Genomic DNA, 14980 nt, shown 5'->3' on the forward strand with positions numbered 1-14980 from the left:
GCAGACTCCGCACAGACAGTGACCCAAGCCGGGAATTGAACCTGGGACCCTGGAGCTGTGAAGCTGCAGTGCTAACCACTGAGCTACCGTGCCAACCCTATCTGAACAGAAACAATGTGCATGTGTGCGGGGTACAGGCAGGGGAGCTGCACTAAGTCACGATGCTCGTTCGGAGGGCTAGTCCACACATGATGGCCCATTGGCAATCACAGCAATCCTGTGATACAGAAATTCTTGCTGTCAGTTAACATATTCCCAGCTCGCTTTCTCCTGTACTTTCATTATTAATCTTTTACTCCTCCTTTCCTCTGTCCAATCTATTAACGACACGTATTTCCACAATTATATTCATTTACTTGAAGTTTGATGTTATCTTTAATCTCTCCAGTTAACTACGTTTGGTGTGGTGTCCCTGGGAATTTTTGTTCTGGACGGAATGTATGTTACAATGAGTCCAGTTGATGTTACTAATGAACGGGAAGAACCCAGAATGGGACGCTGCGGGATTCTCTGTCAGCGGGATTCTCCGTAACCATGACCTTGTTAGGGAAAATGTGGATGAACAGAGAGGCACAGGACCACCAATCAGCTTTGAGCAGTGAGAAAAAAAACATTTATTAACAGAGGAAGTTTGACAATGATCCAATCACTCTTGACCCCATCTCTATTCTTCTGAAATGTACACAGAGTTTCAGGATAACACAGGTTAGACAATATATCTTACGTCGTTTATTTTCTGTAAACCAATAGACCAACTGTGGTCAGACACACCCCACCCTGGAATCATGTGGCAGGCGCCACCCAATCGGACTCTGGATTCCTCCTCAAAAACCCCAGGTGACTGTCAGAGGAGTGTTTGCAAACTCCACTCTCAAAAAGACAGCCTCGAGAATCTTCTTCCAAACCAGGCGTTCTCTCATCTGTTTACACCATGATTCCACTTCCAGGAGTTCCAACTAGCCTTTCAATATTCCTCTGCCTTGAATTGCTGAATGCATTCGAGTTTCCACACATTCTCTCAGGTACCCAGCCATGCCAATAGTACACAGCTTCATAAGACTGTCACCAACCTTCAGATTGCTTCAGGTATCTTGACTTCACGCTCGCCAACTTCACCATTATTATTATTATTTTAGCTCTGCCTTTAGCTGTCAGCCTCACTCTCTGTCCTTTCCTTTAACTCTGATGAACCTTACTTTTGGTCAGTTTTCAGGTCTTTTGTCCCTTTGACATCAGCATTCCAGGGAATTTTGTTTCCACGACTATCCTGTAGTTTCTGGGATTGCTTCCTTTGTGCTACTCTGTTCCTGGCAGAGCTGTGAGATCGCTTTCCTCTCGAGTGACTAGGCTCTGAGTGCATTGGTTCCAGCTAAAAACTAAACTTTCTAACTTGAAGGTGGCCCTTGGTTGCTAAGCAACAACCTATTCCTTCTTTACGATTGTTTGCTTTTCACGTAAACTGTCTAAGCACAGTGCGGACACAGTTTGAAATTGTACCGAAACACAGACATGCCGGCTCCTCGGTTTAACAAGAATCCACCCAATGTTTGAACCCATTCTTTCACAGCAGCACGAGATTAAATTCACCTTTTAAAAATTCATTTTTACGGGATGTGGATGCCGCTGGGTAGGTCAGCATTAATTGCCCATCCCTAGGTGCCCTTCCGAAGGTGGAGGTGAGTTACCTTCTTGAACAGTTGCAGTCCCATCCTGGAACTCCCTCTCTAACAGCACTGTGGGTGTACCTACACCTCAAGGACTGCAGCGGTTCAAGGCGGCAACACACCCTAACCCTAACCCTAACCCTAACCCTAACACACCACTATTGACCCAACGACAGTGAAGGAGCGGCGATAGATTTACAAGTCAGGGTGGTGAGTGACTAGGAGGGAAACCTCCATGTTGTGGGGTTCCCAGGTATCTGCTGCTCTTGTCCTTCTAGATGGTAATAGTGTGGGCTTGGAAGGTGCTGCCCCTAGGAACCATGGTGAGTTACTGCAGTGCATCTTGTAGATGATACACACGGCTGCTACTGTGCGTCGCTGGTGGAGGGAGTGAATGTTTGTGGAAGGGGGAGCTACTTTGTCCTGGATGGTAGCGAGCTTCTTGAGTGTTGTTGGAGCTGCGCTCATCCAGGCACTTAAATCTATACCTTATTTCTAATACCCAGCAATACAAATATTGGTTACTTAAAACTCCCTCTGTTTCCTGACAATCTATTCTGTGTATCCATAAATGTTTGCCTTGCAACTCTGCTGACCTGTCCCTTTACCCAGTTTGTCAAACTACTTTAGTCAGCTCTACTTTCAGCCCTCACACTGCCCTCATTTTAGTTTAAAAACGTAGCCTTAGACCCACTCCTCCCTCCCTCAAACTGAATGTAGAATTCCATCATATGATGGGACATTTTTTGCTGGGACATAGTTAATGACGATAGCAGGACGAGTGAAACCTGCTCTCTCGTTGGCTCCAGAACACACTGTAATGAGGAAACTACCCCAAAAACATTCCATGAACTCCTCGTCTAATCTGGGCATGATAGTCCCGCCATAATACTCCCAGAAGGCTGCGTGGCACGCGCAAGGCAGCCGGGAAACTCCGGGAGATTCCTCTTCAGGGATCTACCCAGGTCGCCACACGCCATGTGATCTAACGCAATCTGACGAGACGTCGCGATGTGAATCCCACCCATTGTGGGCAGATCACGTTTTGTGCCCTGCGGGAGACTCCAGAGTTCCAGAGGACCCCCTTATAGGTGAGTTGGGGCTTTTGAAAATGTCCTGTAGTCAGAGGAGCTCCACAGTGCAGAGAATGGGACTAAGCACGGCTTCGTCGAGCATTCCCCGCTCGGTATCTACCCAATGGATTGAACAGTGGGGTGTTATTCAGCATTCCCAGCCCGGGAAACACCTGGTTAAATGTCCTGGCCACGGGGCAGCGTTCCCATTCCGGTAGATCAATCCCGCTCCCTCTTCCCTTTCCCATTTCTCATCTCCACCCAAACCATTTCCCCATCCTGATTCCTTAACCGGTAACTAACTAACTTCCTGTACTGGTTAAACATACACCAACCTCCAGTATTCAGGCTCCTCCTGCAGCTATGTCTCTGTAATAGGAATCATGTCAAACATCCTGATCTAGGTTGGGGTTATTTTCCACGCTGACCCAAAGAAAGCCTCAAACCAACAGGACAATTGCAGAGGTGACAGCTCTTGTGGGGGACACTGGAGTTGTTTCATATTTAAGACTCAGAGGAGGAGAAATCCTTTATCTCAGAGAAAGATTACTCTGTAGAACTCTCTTTTCCAGAGAGTGGGGACGAGGGGGCGGGGGGCAATTAACATTCTTACAGCTAATCTGAATCGATTCTTGGTCGACAGGGCTGGCATTAGACGTGACGGTCTGGACGCTCGCATTGTCAGCTCTCAGCAGTCCATAACACAATCATTCTTTATAAACATTTACAAACAATTTGTTTTCCTGTCCCCGATACCTAAAATAAAAAAAGAACAGCCAGGAGCACACTCGATAATCAGCGAGGCTGCTCGTTACATCAAGGTGACAAGATAATACTGGGGAACGGGCCTTGCTGCAATTTGCAATCTGGTGTCAAAGGCGTTGAGAATTTCGGCGATGCAGTCCAGCCGGGTCTCAGACCCAGGAGAGATTTAGTCGGCAATCCCAGAGCTCTTCCATTTTCGATTTTGCGAAAGGTTTTGAAGCTGCAGAGGGTAACAGTTTGGATAAGGTCTGGAAGTTCCTCTCCTCCTTGTCACTGGACGAACTACTGAATCTGTTTCCGATGATTGGAGCGACAGTGTCTGGTGGTGGCGGTCAGCATTTCCTGACTAACACCAGCGATTAGAGCGGGTTAGCAATCACACACATGCCATCGAACCGGCCTGTTGGAGCAGGCATTATCGGCCCCTCCTCTTACTCGCCTGCTTGCTGCTTACTATCTTCACCTCAGTGGACGCCGTCAGGGAGAGTTTATGCTTCATGTGGCTGTTTTCGTAAATGACGTCTGAAACGTGGAAAAATGTAATATTACACGAAGGACAAGACGGCTCAGCATTACCTCCTCGAAATCCGAGAAAGGAGAGAGGAACTTACACTCATAACGCAAAATTAATCAGTTCACAACTGACAGAATAAATACATTTCACAGAATGGAGTATTGTGAGCAGTTCTGGGCCCCGTACCTCAGTAAGGATGTGCTGGCCTTGGAAAGGGTCCAGAGGAGGTTCACAAGAATGATCCCCGGAATGAAGAGCTTGTCGTATGAGGAACATTTGAGGACTGAGAGTCGATGGAGATTAGAAGGATGAGAGGGGATCTTATTGAAACTTACAGGATACTGCGGGGCCTGGATAGAGTGGACGTGGAGAGGATGTTTCCACTTGTAGGAAAAACTAGAACCAGAGGACACAATCTCAGACTAAAGGGACGATCCTTTAAAACAGAGATGAGGAGGAATTTCTTCAGCCAGAGGGTGGTGAATCTGTGGAACTCTTTGCCGCAGAAGGCTGTGGAGGACAAATCACTGAGTGTCTTTAAGACAGAGAGAGATAGGTTCTTGATCAATCAGGGGATCAGGGGTTATGGGGAGAAGGCAGGAGAATGGGGATGAGAAAATATCAGCCATGATTGAACGGCGGAGCAGACTCGATGGGCCGAGTGGCCGAATTCTGCTCCTATGTCTGATGGTCTAATAGTCTCAAGGAAGCCATTCAGCCCATCGTGTCGGGACTATCCCTCTAAACGAGCATCATGACGCAGTGCCACTCCCTGCCTTTTCCTGATCTCTCTCCAATGTTTTCACATCCTTCCGATAGTGTGGCTGAGAACTGGGCACAGTATTACAGCTGAGGTCCAACTAGTACAAGTTCAGCTTAACCTCCTGGCTCTGGTACTCTGTGCCCCTGTTAATAAAGCCCAGAATACTGCTCCCTCCACCGTGCCACCTCCTTCAATGATCTATGTACACCCAGGTCCCTCTGCCCCTTAACCCTTTTCGAATCTTATCCCTTATTTTGTATTGTCTCTCCATGTCCCTCCGACCGAGATACATCAACTCAACTTCTCCACATTGACCGTCATCTGCCACCTATCAGCCCACTCCCCAAAGCTCTCCCTGGCCTTCTGTCCCCACACTCTCCCCACCCCTCTCCCTGGCCTTCTGTCCCCACACTCTCCCCACCCCTCTCCCTGTCCCACCCTCTCCCCCACCCTCGCCCCCCCCACCCTCTCCCCCCACCCTCTTCCCCCACACCCTCTCCCCCCACCCTCTTCCCCCCCACCCTCTCCCCCCCACCCTCTCCCCCCACCCCACTCCCCCCCCCCACCCCACTCCCCCCCACCCCACTCCCCCCACCCCACTCCACCCACCCCACTCCCCCCACCCCACTCCCCCCCACCCCTCTCCCCCACCCTCTCCCCCACCCTCTCCCCCACCCTCTCCCCCCACCCTCTTCCCCCCCACCCTCTCCCCCCACCCCACTCCCCCCCCACCCCTCTCCCCCACCCTCTCCCCCACCCTCTCCCCCACCCTCTCCCCCCACCCTCTGCCCCACCCTCTCCCCCCACCCTCTCCCCCCACCCTCTCCCCCCACCCTCTCCCCCATCCTCTCCCCCCACCCTCTCCCCCCACCCTCTCCCCCAACCTCTCCCCCACCCTCTCACCCCACCCTCTTCCCCCCCACCCCTCTCCCCCCTCTCACCCACCCCTCTCCCCCCTCTCACCCACCCTCTCCCCCCACCCTCTCCCCCCACCCTCTCCCCCAACCTCTCCCCCACCCTCTCCCCCCACCCTCTCCCCGCCCCACAACTCTCCCCCACTCTCTCACCCCCCCCCCTCTCCCCCCACCCCGCTCCCCCCTCTCACCCACCCCTCCCTCCACCCTCTCCCCCCCACCCTCTCCCCCCCCACCCCACTCCCCCCCCACCCCACTCCCCCCCCACCCCACTCCCCCCCCACCCCACTCCCCCCCCACCCCACTCCCCCCCACCCCTCTCCTCCACCCCTCTCCCCCACCCTCTCCCTGTCCTTCTGTCCCATACTCTCCCCACCCCTCTCCCTGTCCTTGTGTCCCCACACTCTCCCCACCCCTCTCCTTGTCCTTGTGTCCCATACTCTCCCCACCCCTCTCCCTGTCCCACCCTCTCCCCCCACCCTCTCCCCCACCCTCTCCCCCACCCTCTCACCCACCCTTTCCCCCACCCTCTCCCCCACCCTCTCCCCCCACCCTCTCACCCCCACCCCTCTTCCCCCCCACCCCTCTTCCCCCCCACCCCTCTCCCCCCCTCTCACACACCCTCTCCCCCACCCTCTCCCTGACCTTCTGTCCCATACTCTCCCCCCACCCTCTCCCTGTCCCACCCTCGCCCCCACCCTCTCCCCCACCCTCTCCCCCACCCTCTCCCCCCACCTCCCCCACCCTCTCCCCCCACCCTCTCCCCCCACCCTCTCCCCCACCCTCACCCTCCTCCCCCACCCTCCTCCCCCACCCTCCTCCCCCACCCTCCTCCCCCACCCTCTCTCCCACCCTCTCCTCCACCCTCTCCTCCACCCTCTCCCCCACCCTCTCCCCACCCTCTCCCCCACCCTCTCCCCCTACCCTCTCCCCCACCCTCTCCCCCCACCCTCTCCTCCTCCCCCACCCTCCTCCCCCACCCTCCTCCCCCACCCTCTCCCCCACCCTCTCCTCCACCCTCTCCCCCACCCTCTCCCCCACCCTCTCCCCCCACCCTCTTCCCCCACCCTCTCCCCCCACCCTCTTCCCCCACCCTCTCCCCCACCCTCTCCCCCACCCTCTCCCCCACCTTCTCCTCCACCCTCTCCCCCACCCTCTCCCCCACCCTCTCCCCCACCCTCTTCCCCCACCCTCTCCCCCACCCTCTCCCCCACCCTCTCCCCCCCACCCCTCTTCCCCCCACCCCTCTTCCCCCCACCCCTCTCCCCCTACCCTCTCCCCCCACCTTCTCCCCCACCCTCTCCTCCACCCTCTCCCCCACCCTCTCCCCCCACCCTCTCCTCCACCCTCTCCCCCCACCCTCTCCTCCACCCTCTTCCCCCACCCTCTTCCCCACCCTCTTCCCCCACCCTCTTCCCCCACCCTCTTCCCCCACCCTCTCCCCCCACCCTCTCCCCCCACCCTCTCCCCCTACCCTCTCCCCCTACCCTCTCCCCCACCCTCCTCCCCACCCTCCTCCCCCCACCCTCTCCCGCCACCCTCTCCCCCACCCTCTCCCTGACCTTCTGTCCCACCCTCTTCCCCCACCCTCTCACCCACCACCTTCTCACCCACCACCCTCTCCCTGTCCCACACTCTCCCCCCACCCTCCCCCTGTCCTCCTGACGTTCGACACTCTGCTCTGCACAGTTTACAACACTTCCAGGTTTTGCATCATCTGCAAACCTTGAAATTGTCTCCTGCAAACCAATATCTCGATTATTAATAGACATCAGGAAAAGCCGGGATCCCAATACGGACCCTGGGGAACAGCACTACAAACTTTCCTCCAGCCCAAAATATCCCCATTTCCATTACTCTCTGCTTCGTATTATTCAACCAATTTTGTCTCCACGTTGATACTGTGATATGAACATCTGTGTTAATGTGTCACTGGTTAATATCCATCTACAACAGTGTGTGTAACTATTGTAGACATATCTGTAACTATACATAGATTGGAGAGTTGGGCAGAGAAATGGCAAATGAAGTTCAATCCAGGCAAATGCGAGGTGATGCATTTTGGAAGATCTAATTCAAGAGCGGACTATACGGTCAATGGAAGAGTCCTGGGGAAAATTGATGTACAGAGAGATCTGGGAGTTCAGGTCCATTGTACCCTGAAGGTGGCAACGCAGGTCGATAGAGTGGTCAAGAAGGCATACAGCATGCTTGCCTTCATCGGACGGGGTATTGAGTACAAGAGTCGGCAGGTCATGTTACAGTTGTATAGGACTTTGGTTAGGCCACATTTGGAATACTGCGTGCAGTTCTGGTCGCCACATTACCAGAAGAATGTGGATGCTTTAGAGAGGGTGCAGAGGAGGTTCACCAGGATGTTGCCTGGTATGCAGGGTGCTAGCTATGAAGAAAGGTTGAGTAGATTAGCATTATTTTCATTAGAAAGACGGAGGTTGAGGGGGGACCTGATTGAGGTCTACAAAATTCTGCGAGATATGGACAGGGTGGATAGCAAGAAGCTTTTTCCAAGAGTGGGGGTGTCAATTTCAAGGGGTCACGATTTCAAGGTGAGAGGGGGAAAGTTTAAGGGAGATGTGTGTGGAACGTTTTTACGCAGAGGGTGGTGGGTGCCTGGAACGCTTTGCCAGCGGAGGTGGTAGAGGCGGGCACGATAGCATCATTTAAGATGTATCTAAACAGATCTATGAACGGGCGGGGAACAGGGAGAAGTAGATCCTTGGAAAATAGGCGACAGGTTTAGATAAAGGATCTGGATCAGCGCAGGCTGGGAGGGCCGAAGGGCCTGTTCCTGTGCTGTAATTTTCTTTGTTCTTTGTTCTTTGTTTACATTAATGTATCAGTACAAAGAACAAAGAAATGTACAGCACAGGAACAGGCCCTTCGGCCCTCCAAGCCCGTGCCGACCATGCTGCCCGACTAAACTACAATCTTCTACACTTCCTGGGTCCGTGTCCCTCTATTCCCATCCTATTCATGTATTTGTCAAGATGCCCCTTAAATGTCCCTATCGTCCCTGCTTCCACCACCTCCTCCGGTAGTGAGTTCCAGGCACCCACTACCCTCTGTGTAAAAAAAACTTGCCTCGTACATCTCCTCTAAACCTTGCCCCTCTCACCTTAAACCTATGCCCCCTAGTAATTGACCCCTCTACCCTGGGGAAAAGCCTCTGACTATCCACTCTGTCTATGCCCCTCATAATTTTGTAGACCTCTATCAGGTCGCCCCTCAACCTCCTTCGTTCCAGTGAGAACAAACCGAGTTTATTCAATCGCTCCTCATAGCTTATGCCCTCCATACCAGGCAACATTCTGGTAAATCTCTTCTGCACCCTCTCTAAAGCCTCCACATCCTTCTGGTAGTGTGGCGACCAGAATTGAACACTATACTCCAAGTGTGGCCTAACTAAGGTTCTGTACAGCTGCAACATGACTTGCCAATTCTTATACTCAATGCCCCGGCCAATGAAGGCAAGCATGCCGTATGCCTTCTTGACTACCTTCTCCACCTGTGTTGCCCCTTTCAGTGACCTGTGGACCTGTACTACTAGATCTCTCTGACTTTCAATACTCTTGAGGGTTCTACCATTCACTGTATATTCCCTACCTGCATTAGACCTTCCAAAATGCATTACCTCACATTTGTCCGGATTAAACTCCATCTGCCATCTCTCCGCCCAATTCTCCAAACAATCCAAATCCTGCTGTATCCTCTGACAGTCCTCATCGCTATCCGCAATTCCACTAACCTTTGTGTCGTCTGCAAACTTACTAATCAGACCAGTTACATTTCCCTCCAAATCATTTATATATACTACAAACTGCACTGATCCCTGCGGAACACCACTGGTCACAGCCCTCCAATTAGAAAAGCATCCCTCCATTGCTACCCTCTGCCTTCTATGACCTAGCCAGTTCTGTATCCACCTTGCCAGCTCACCCCTGATCCCGAGTGACTTCACCTTTTGTACTAGTCTACCATGAGGGACCTTGTCAAAGGCCTTACTGAAGTCCATATAGACAACATCCACTGCCCTACCTGCATCAATCATCTTTGTGACCTCCTTGAAAAACTCTATCAAGTTAGTGAGACACGACCGCCCCTTCACAAAACCGTGCTGCCTCTCACTAATACGTCCATTTGCTTCCAAATGGGAGTACATCCTGTCTCGAAGAATTCTCACCAGTAATTTCCCTACCACTGAAGTAAGGCTCACCGGCCTGTAGTTCCCTGGATTATCCTTGCTACCCTTCTTAAACAGAGGAACAACATTGGCTATTCTCCAGTCCTCCGGGACATCCCCTGAAGACAGTGAGGATCCAAAGATTTCTGTCAAGGCCTCAGCAATTTCGTCTCCAGCCTCCTTCAGTATTCTGGGGTAGATCCCATCAGGCCCTGGGGACTTATCTACCTTAATATTTTTTAAGACGCCCAACACCTCGTCTTTTTGGATCACAATGTGACCCAGGCTATCTACACACCCTTCTCCAGACTCAACATCTACCAATTCCTTCTCTTTGGTGAATACTGATGCAAAGTATTCATTTAGTACCTCTCCCATTTCCTCTGGATCCACACATAGATTCCCTTGCCTATCCTTCAGTGGGCCAACCCTTTCCCTGGCTACCCTCTTGCTTTTTATGTACGTGTAAAAAGCCTTGGGATTTTCCTTAACCCTATTTGCCAATGACTTTTCGTGACCCCTTCTAGCCCTCCTGACTCCTTGCTTAAGTTCCTTCCTACTTTCCTTATATTCCACACAGGCTTTGTCTGTTCCCAGCCTTTTAGCCCTGACAAATGCCTCCTTTTTCTTTTTGACAAGGCCTACAATATCTCTCGTTATCCAACGTTCCTGAAAATTGCCGTATTTATCCTTCTTCCTCACAGGAACATGCCGGTCCTGAATTCCTTTCAACTGACACTTGAAAGCCTCCCTCATGTCAGATGTTGATTTCCCCTCAAACATCTGCCCCCAATCTAGGTTCTTCAGTTCCCGCCTAATATTGTTATAATTAGCCTTCCCCCAATTTAGCACATTCATCCTCGGACCACTCTTATCCTTGTCCACCAGCACTTTAAAACTTACTGAATTGTGGTCACTGTTCCCGAAATGCTCCCCTACTGAAACTTCTACCACCTGGCCGGGCTCATTCCCCAATACCAGGTCCAGTACCATCCCTCCCCTAGTTGGACTGTCTACATATTGTTTTAAGAAGCCCTCCTGGATGCTCCTTACAAACTCTGCCCCGTCTAAGCCCCTGGCACTAAGTGAGTCCCAGTCAATATTGGGGAAGTTGAAGTCTCCCTTCACCACAACACTGTTGTTTTTACTCTTTTCCAAAATCTGTCTACCTATCTGCTCCTCTATATCCCGCTGGCTGTTGGGAGGCCTGCAGTAAACCCCCAACATTGTGACTGCACCCTTCTTATTCCTGATCTCTACCCATATAGCCTCACTGCCCTCCTGAGGTGTCCTCCCGTAGTACAGCTGTGATATTCTCCCTAACCAGTAGCGCAACTCCGCCACCCCTTTTACATCCCCCTCTATCCCGCCTGAAACATCTAAATCCTGGAACGTTTAGCTGCCAATCCTGCCCTTCCCTCAACCAGGTCTCTGTAATGGCAACAACATCATCGTTCCAAGTACTAATCCAAGCTCTAAGTTCATCTGCCTTACCCGTAATACTTCTTGCATTAAAACATATGCACTTCAGGCCACCAGACCCGCTGTGTTCAGCAACTTCTCCCTGTCTGCTCTGCCTCAGAGCCCCACTGTCCCTATTCCCTAGTTCTCCCTCAATGCTCTCACCTTCTGACCTATTGATCCCGTGCCCACCCCCCTGCCATACGAGTTTAAACCCTCCCGTGTGACACGAGCAAACCTCGCGGCCAGGATATTTATGCCTCTCCGGTTTAGATGCAACCCGTCCTTCTTATATAGGTCACACCTGCCCCGGAAGAGCTCCCAGTGGTCCAGATAACGGAAACCCTCCCTCCTGTTTAGCCACGTGTTTAGCTGCTCTATCTTCCTATTTCTAGCCTCACTGGCACATGGCATAGGGAGTAATCCTGAGATTACAACCCTAGAAGTCCTGTCTTTTAACTTTCTGCCTAGTTCCCTGAACTCCTGCTGCAGGACCTCATGACCCTTCCTGCCTATGTCGTTAGTACCAATATGTACAACGACCTCTGCCTGTTTGCCCTCCCCCTTCAGGATGCCCTCTACCCATTCGGAGACATCCTGGACCTTGGCACCAGGGAGGCAACATACCATCCTGGAGTCTCTTTCACGTCCACAGAAGCGCATATCTGTGCCCCTGACTATAGAGTCCCCTATTACTATTGCTCTTCTGCGCTTTGACCCTCCCTGCTGAACATCAGAGCCAGCCGTGGTGCCACTGCTCTGGCTGTTGCTGTTTTCCCCTGCTAGGCTATCCCCCCCCACTGTATCCAAAGGGGTATACCTGTTCGAGAGGGGGACAACCACAGGGGATTCCTGCACTGACTGCCTGCCCTTTCTGGTGGTCACCCATTTCTCTGCTTGCACCTTGGCTGTGACCACATTTACATAACTGCGATCTATGACGCTTTCCGCCACCTGTATGCTCCTAAGTGCATCCAATTGCTGCTCCAACCGAACCATGCGGTCCGTGAGGAGCTCCAGTTGGGTGCACTTTCTGCCGATGAAGCCATCCGGGACGCTGGAAGCCTCCCGGACCTGCCACATCTCACAGTCAGAGCACTGCACCCCTCTAACTGACATTGCGTCAATTAATTAGTAAATTAAAATTAAACGTTTTTTTAAAAAATGTTTTTAAAGTTACTGTTAACTATCTGTTTCCTAGCACTAGATTTCTAATGTAAATGCGAAAGCTAAATACAGTACTCTCCGATCTCTGGCTTAGATATCCCTCTAAATTATAATTAAGTAATCATGTTTAATTAGTTACCAATGCTTAATTTTTAAATTTAGTGTAGATTTACAACCAGCCACTCAGGCCACAGCTTTTCTCTGATGTCACTTCAGTTCCCCCCCCCCCCCCCCCCCCCCCCCCGACACACACAATTTGAAAAAGGTATAAAAGTAAAAATGAGTAAAAATCACTTACTTACCTTCTAACCTCCTGAGGGTCTCAGATGTTCTCAGGTTCTCTCCCTGACAGAGACTGCTCCTCCTCCTGCGAAAGGCTCCCGAAACTAGGCCACGATCTCTTAAAATCTCCGGTCCGACTCACAGCTCCCGCTCTTTTTAAATCTCCGCTCCGACTCGCAGCTCCTGCTCTTTTTAAATCTCCGCTCCGACTCGCAGCTCCCGCTCTTTTTAAATCTCCGCTCCGACTCGCAGCTCCCGCTCTTTTTAAATTTCCGCTCCGACTCGCCACTCCCGCGCTGCTCCCGCTCTTTTTAAATCTCCGCTCCGACTCGCGGCTCCTGCTCTTTTTAAATCTCCGCTCCGACTCTCAGCTGCCGCTCTTTTTAAATCTCCGCTCCGACTCGCGGCTCCTGCTCTTTTTAAATCTCCGCTCCGACTCGCAGCTCCCGCTCTTTTTAAATTTCCACTCCGACTCGCAGCTCCCGCTCTTTTTAAATTTCCACTCCGACTCGCAGCTCCCGCTCTTTTTAAATTTCCGCTCCGACTCGCCACTCCCGCGCTTTTTAAATCTCCGCTCCGACTCTCAGCTCCGGCTCTTTTTAAATCTCCACTCCGACTCGCAGCTACCGCTCTTTTTAAATCTCTGCTCCGACTCGCAACTCCCGCGCTTTTTAAATTTCCGCTCCGACTCGCATCTCCCGCTCTTTTTAAGTCTCCGCTCCGACTCGCAGCTCCCGCGCTTTTTAAATCTCCGCTCTGACTCGCAGCTCCTGCTCTTTTAAAATCTCCGCTCCGACTCGCAGCTCCGGCTCTTTTTAAATTTCCGCTCCGACTCGCAGCTCCCGCTCTTTTTAAATCTCTGCTCCGACTCGCATCTCCGGCTCTTTTTAAGTCTCCGCTCCGACTCGCAGCTCCTGCTCTTTTTAAATCTCCGCTCCGACTCGCAGCTCCTGCTCTTTTTAAGTCTCCGCTCCGACTCGCAGCTCCTGCTCTTTTTAAATCTCCGCTCCGACTCGCAGCTCCCGCTCTTTTTAAATCTCTGCTCCGACTCGCAGCTCCTGCTCTTTTTAAATCTCCGCTCCGACTCGCAGCTCCTGCTCTTTTAAAATCTCCGCTCCAACTCGCAGCTCCTGCTCTTTTAAAATCTCCACTCCGACTCGCAGCTCCTGCTCTTTTAAAATCTCCGCTCCGACTCGCAGCTCCCGCTCTTTTAAAATCTCCACTCCGACTCGCAGCTCCTGCTCTTTTTAAATCTCCGCTCAGACTCTCAGCTCCCGCGCTTTTTAAATCTCCCAGCTCCCTCTCCACCCGCGCTGCTTTCAATGTCCCGGCTCTCTCCTCCCGCGCTGCTTTCAATTATTGTTTATGCCTTAGTGTTACTGTTAATATGTTAGTGTGTTAGTGCTAGTGTGTTAATGTTACTGTGTCAGTGTGTCAGTGTTAGTGTGTTAGTGTAAGTGTGTTAGAGTTAATGTGTTACTGCTCGTGTGTTAATGTTAGTGTGTTAGTGCTAATTTGTTAGTGTATTAGTGTTAATGTGTTAGTGTGCTAGAGTTAATGTGTTACTGCTAGTCTGTTCTTGTTAGTGTGTTCGTGCTAATGTGTTGGTGTATTAGTGTTAATGTGTTGGTGTGTTAGAGTTAATGTGTTACTGTTAGTTTGTTAGTGTGTTAGTGTGCTGGTGTGATAGTGTTACAGTGTATGTGTTAGTGTGTTAGAGGTAATGTGTTTGTGTTAGTGTGTTGGTGTTAATATGTTAGTGTATTAGTGTCAGGGTGTTAGTGTTAATGTGTTAGTGTGATAGCATTGGTGTGTTAGTGTGTTAGTGTTAATGTGTTACTGTTAGCGTGTTAGTTTGATAGTGTTTGTGTGTTAGTGTTAATGTGTTAGTGTTAATGTATTAGTGTGTTAGTGTCAGTGTGTTAGTGCTAATGTGTTAGTATTAGTGTTAATGTGTTACTGTTAGTGTGTTAATGTGTTAGTGTGTTGGTGTTAATGTGTTAGTATTAGTGTTAATGCATCACTGTTAGTGTGTTAACGTGTTAGTGTTTAGTGCCAGTGTGTTAGTGTTAATGTGTTAGTGTTAGCATGTTAATGTCTTGGTGTTAGTGTGTTAGTATTAGTGTGTTAGTGTGTTGATGTAATGCGTTAGTGTTAGTGTGTTAATGTTTTGGAG

The 14980-nt window shown here is 51.1% G+C and overlaps 1 protein-coding gene across 1 annotated transcript in view; it reads right to left on the minus strand.

Moving 5' to 3' along the window:
* Positions 1–597: 597 nt before the first annotated feature.
* The window catches only part of LOC140390591 (HEPACAM family member 2-like), a 93316-nt gene continuing 78933 nt past the window's right edge, over positions 598–14980 (minus strand). Inside the window, exon 5 of the mRNA XM_072475809.1 lies at positions 598–4024. Coding sequence (XP_072331910.1) covers positions 3918–4024 — 107 coding nt within the window. The 3' untranslated portion in view covers positions 598–3917. The remainder of the gene's footprint in view (positions 4025–14980) is intronic.

This window comes from Scyliorhinus torazame, chromosome 14 (genome assembly GCF_047496885.1).
Source record: "Scyliorhinus torazame isolate Kashiwa2021f chromosome 14, sScyTor2.1, whole genome shotgun sequence".
NCBI classification, from domain to species: Eukaryota; Metazoa; Chordata; class Chondrichthyes; order Carcharhiniformes; family Scyliorhinidae; genus Scyliorhinus; species Scyliorhinus torazame.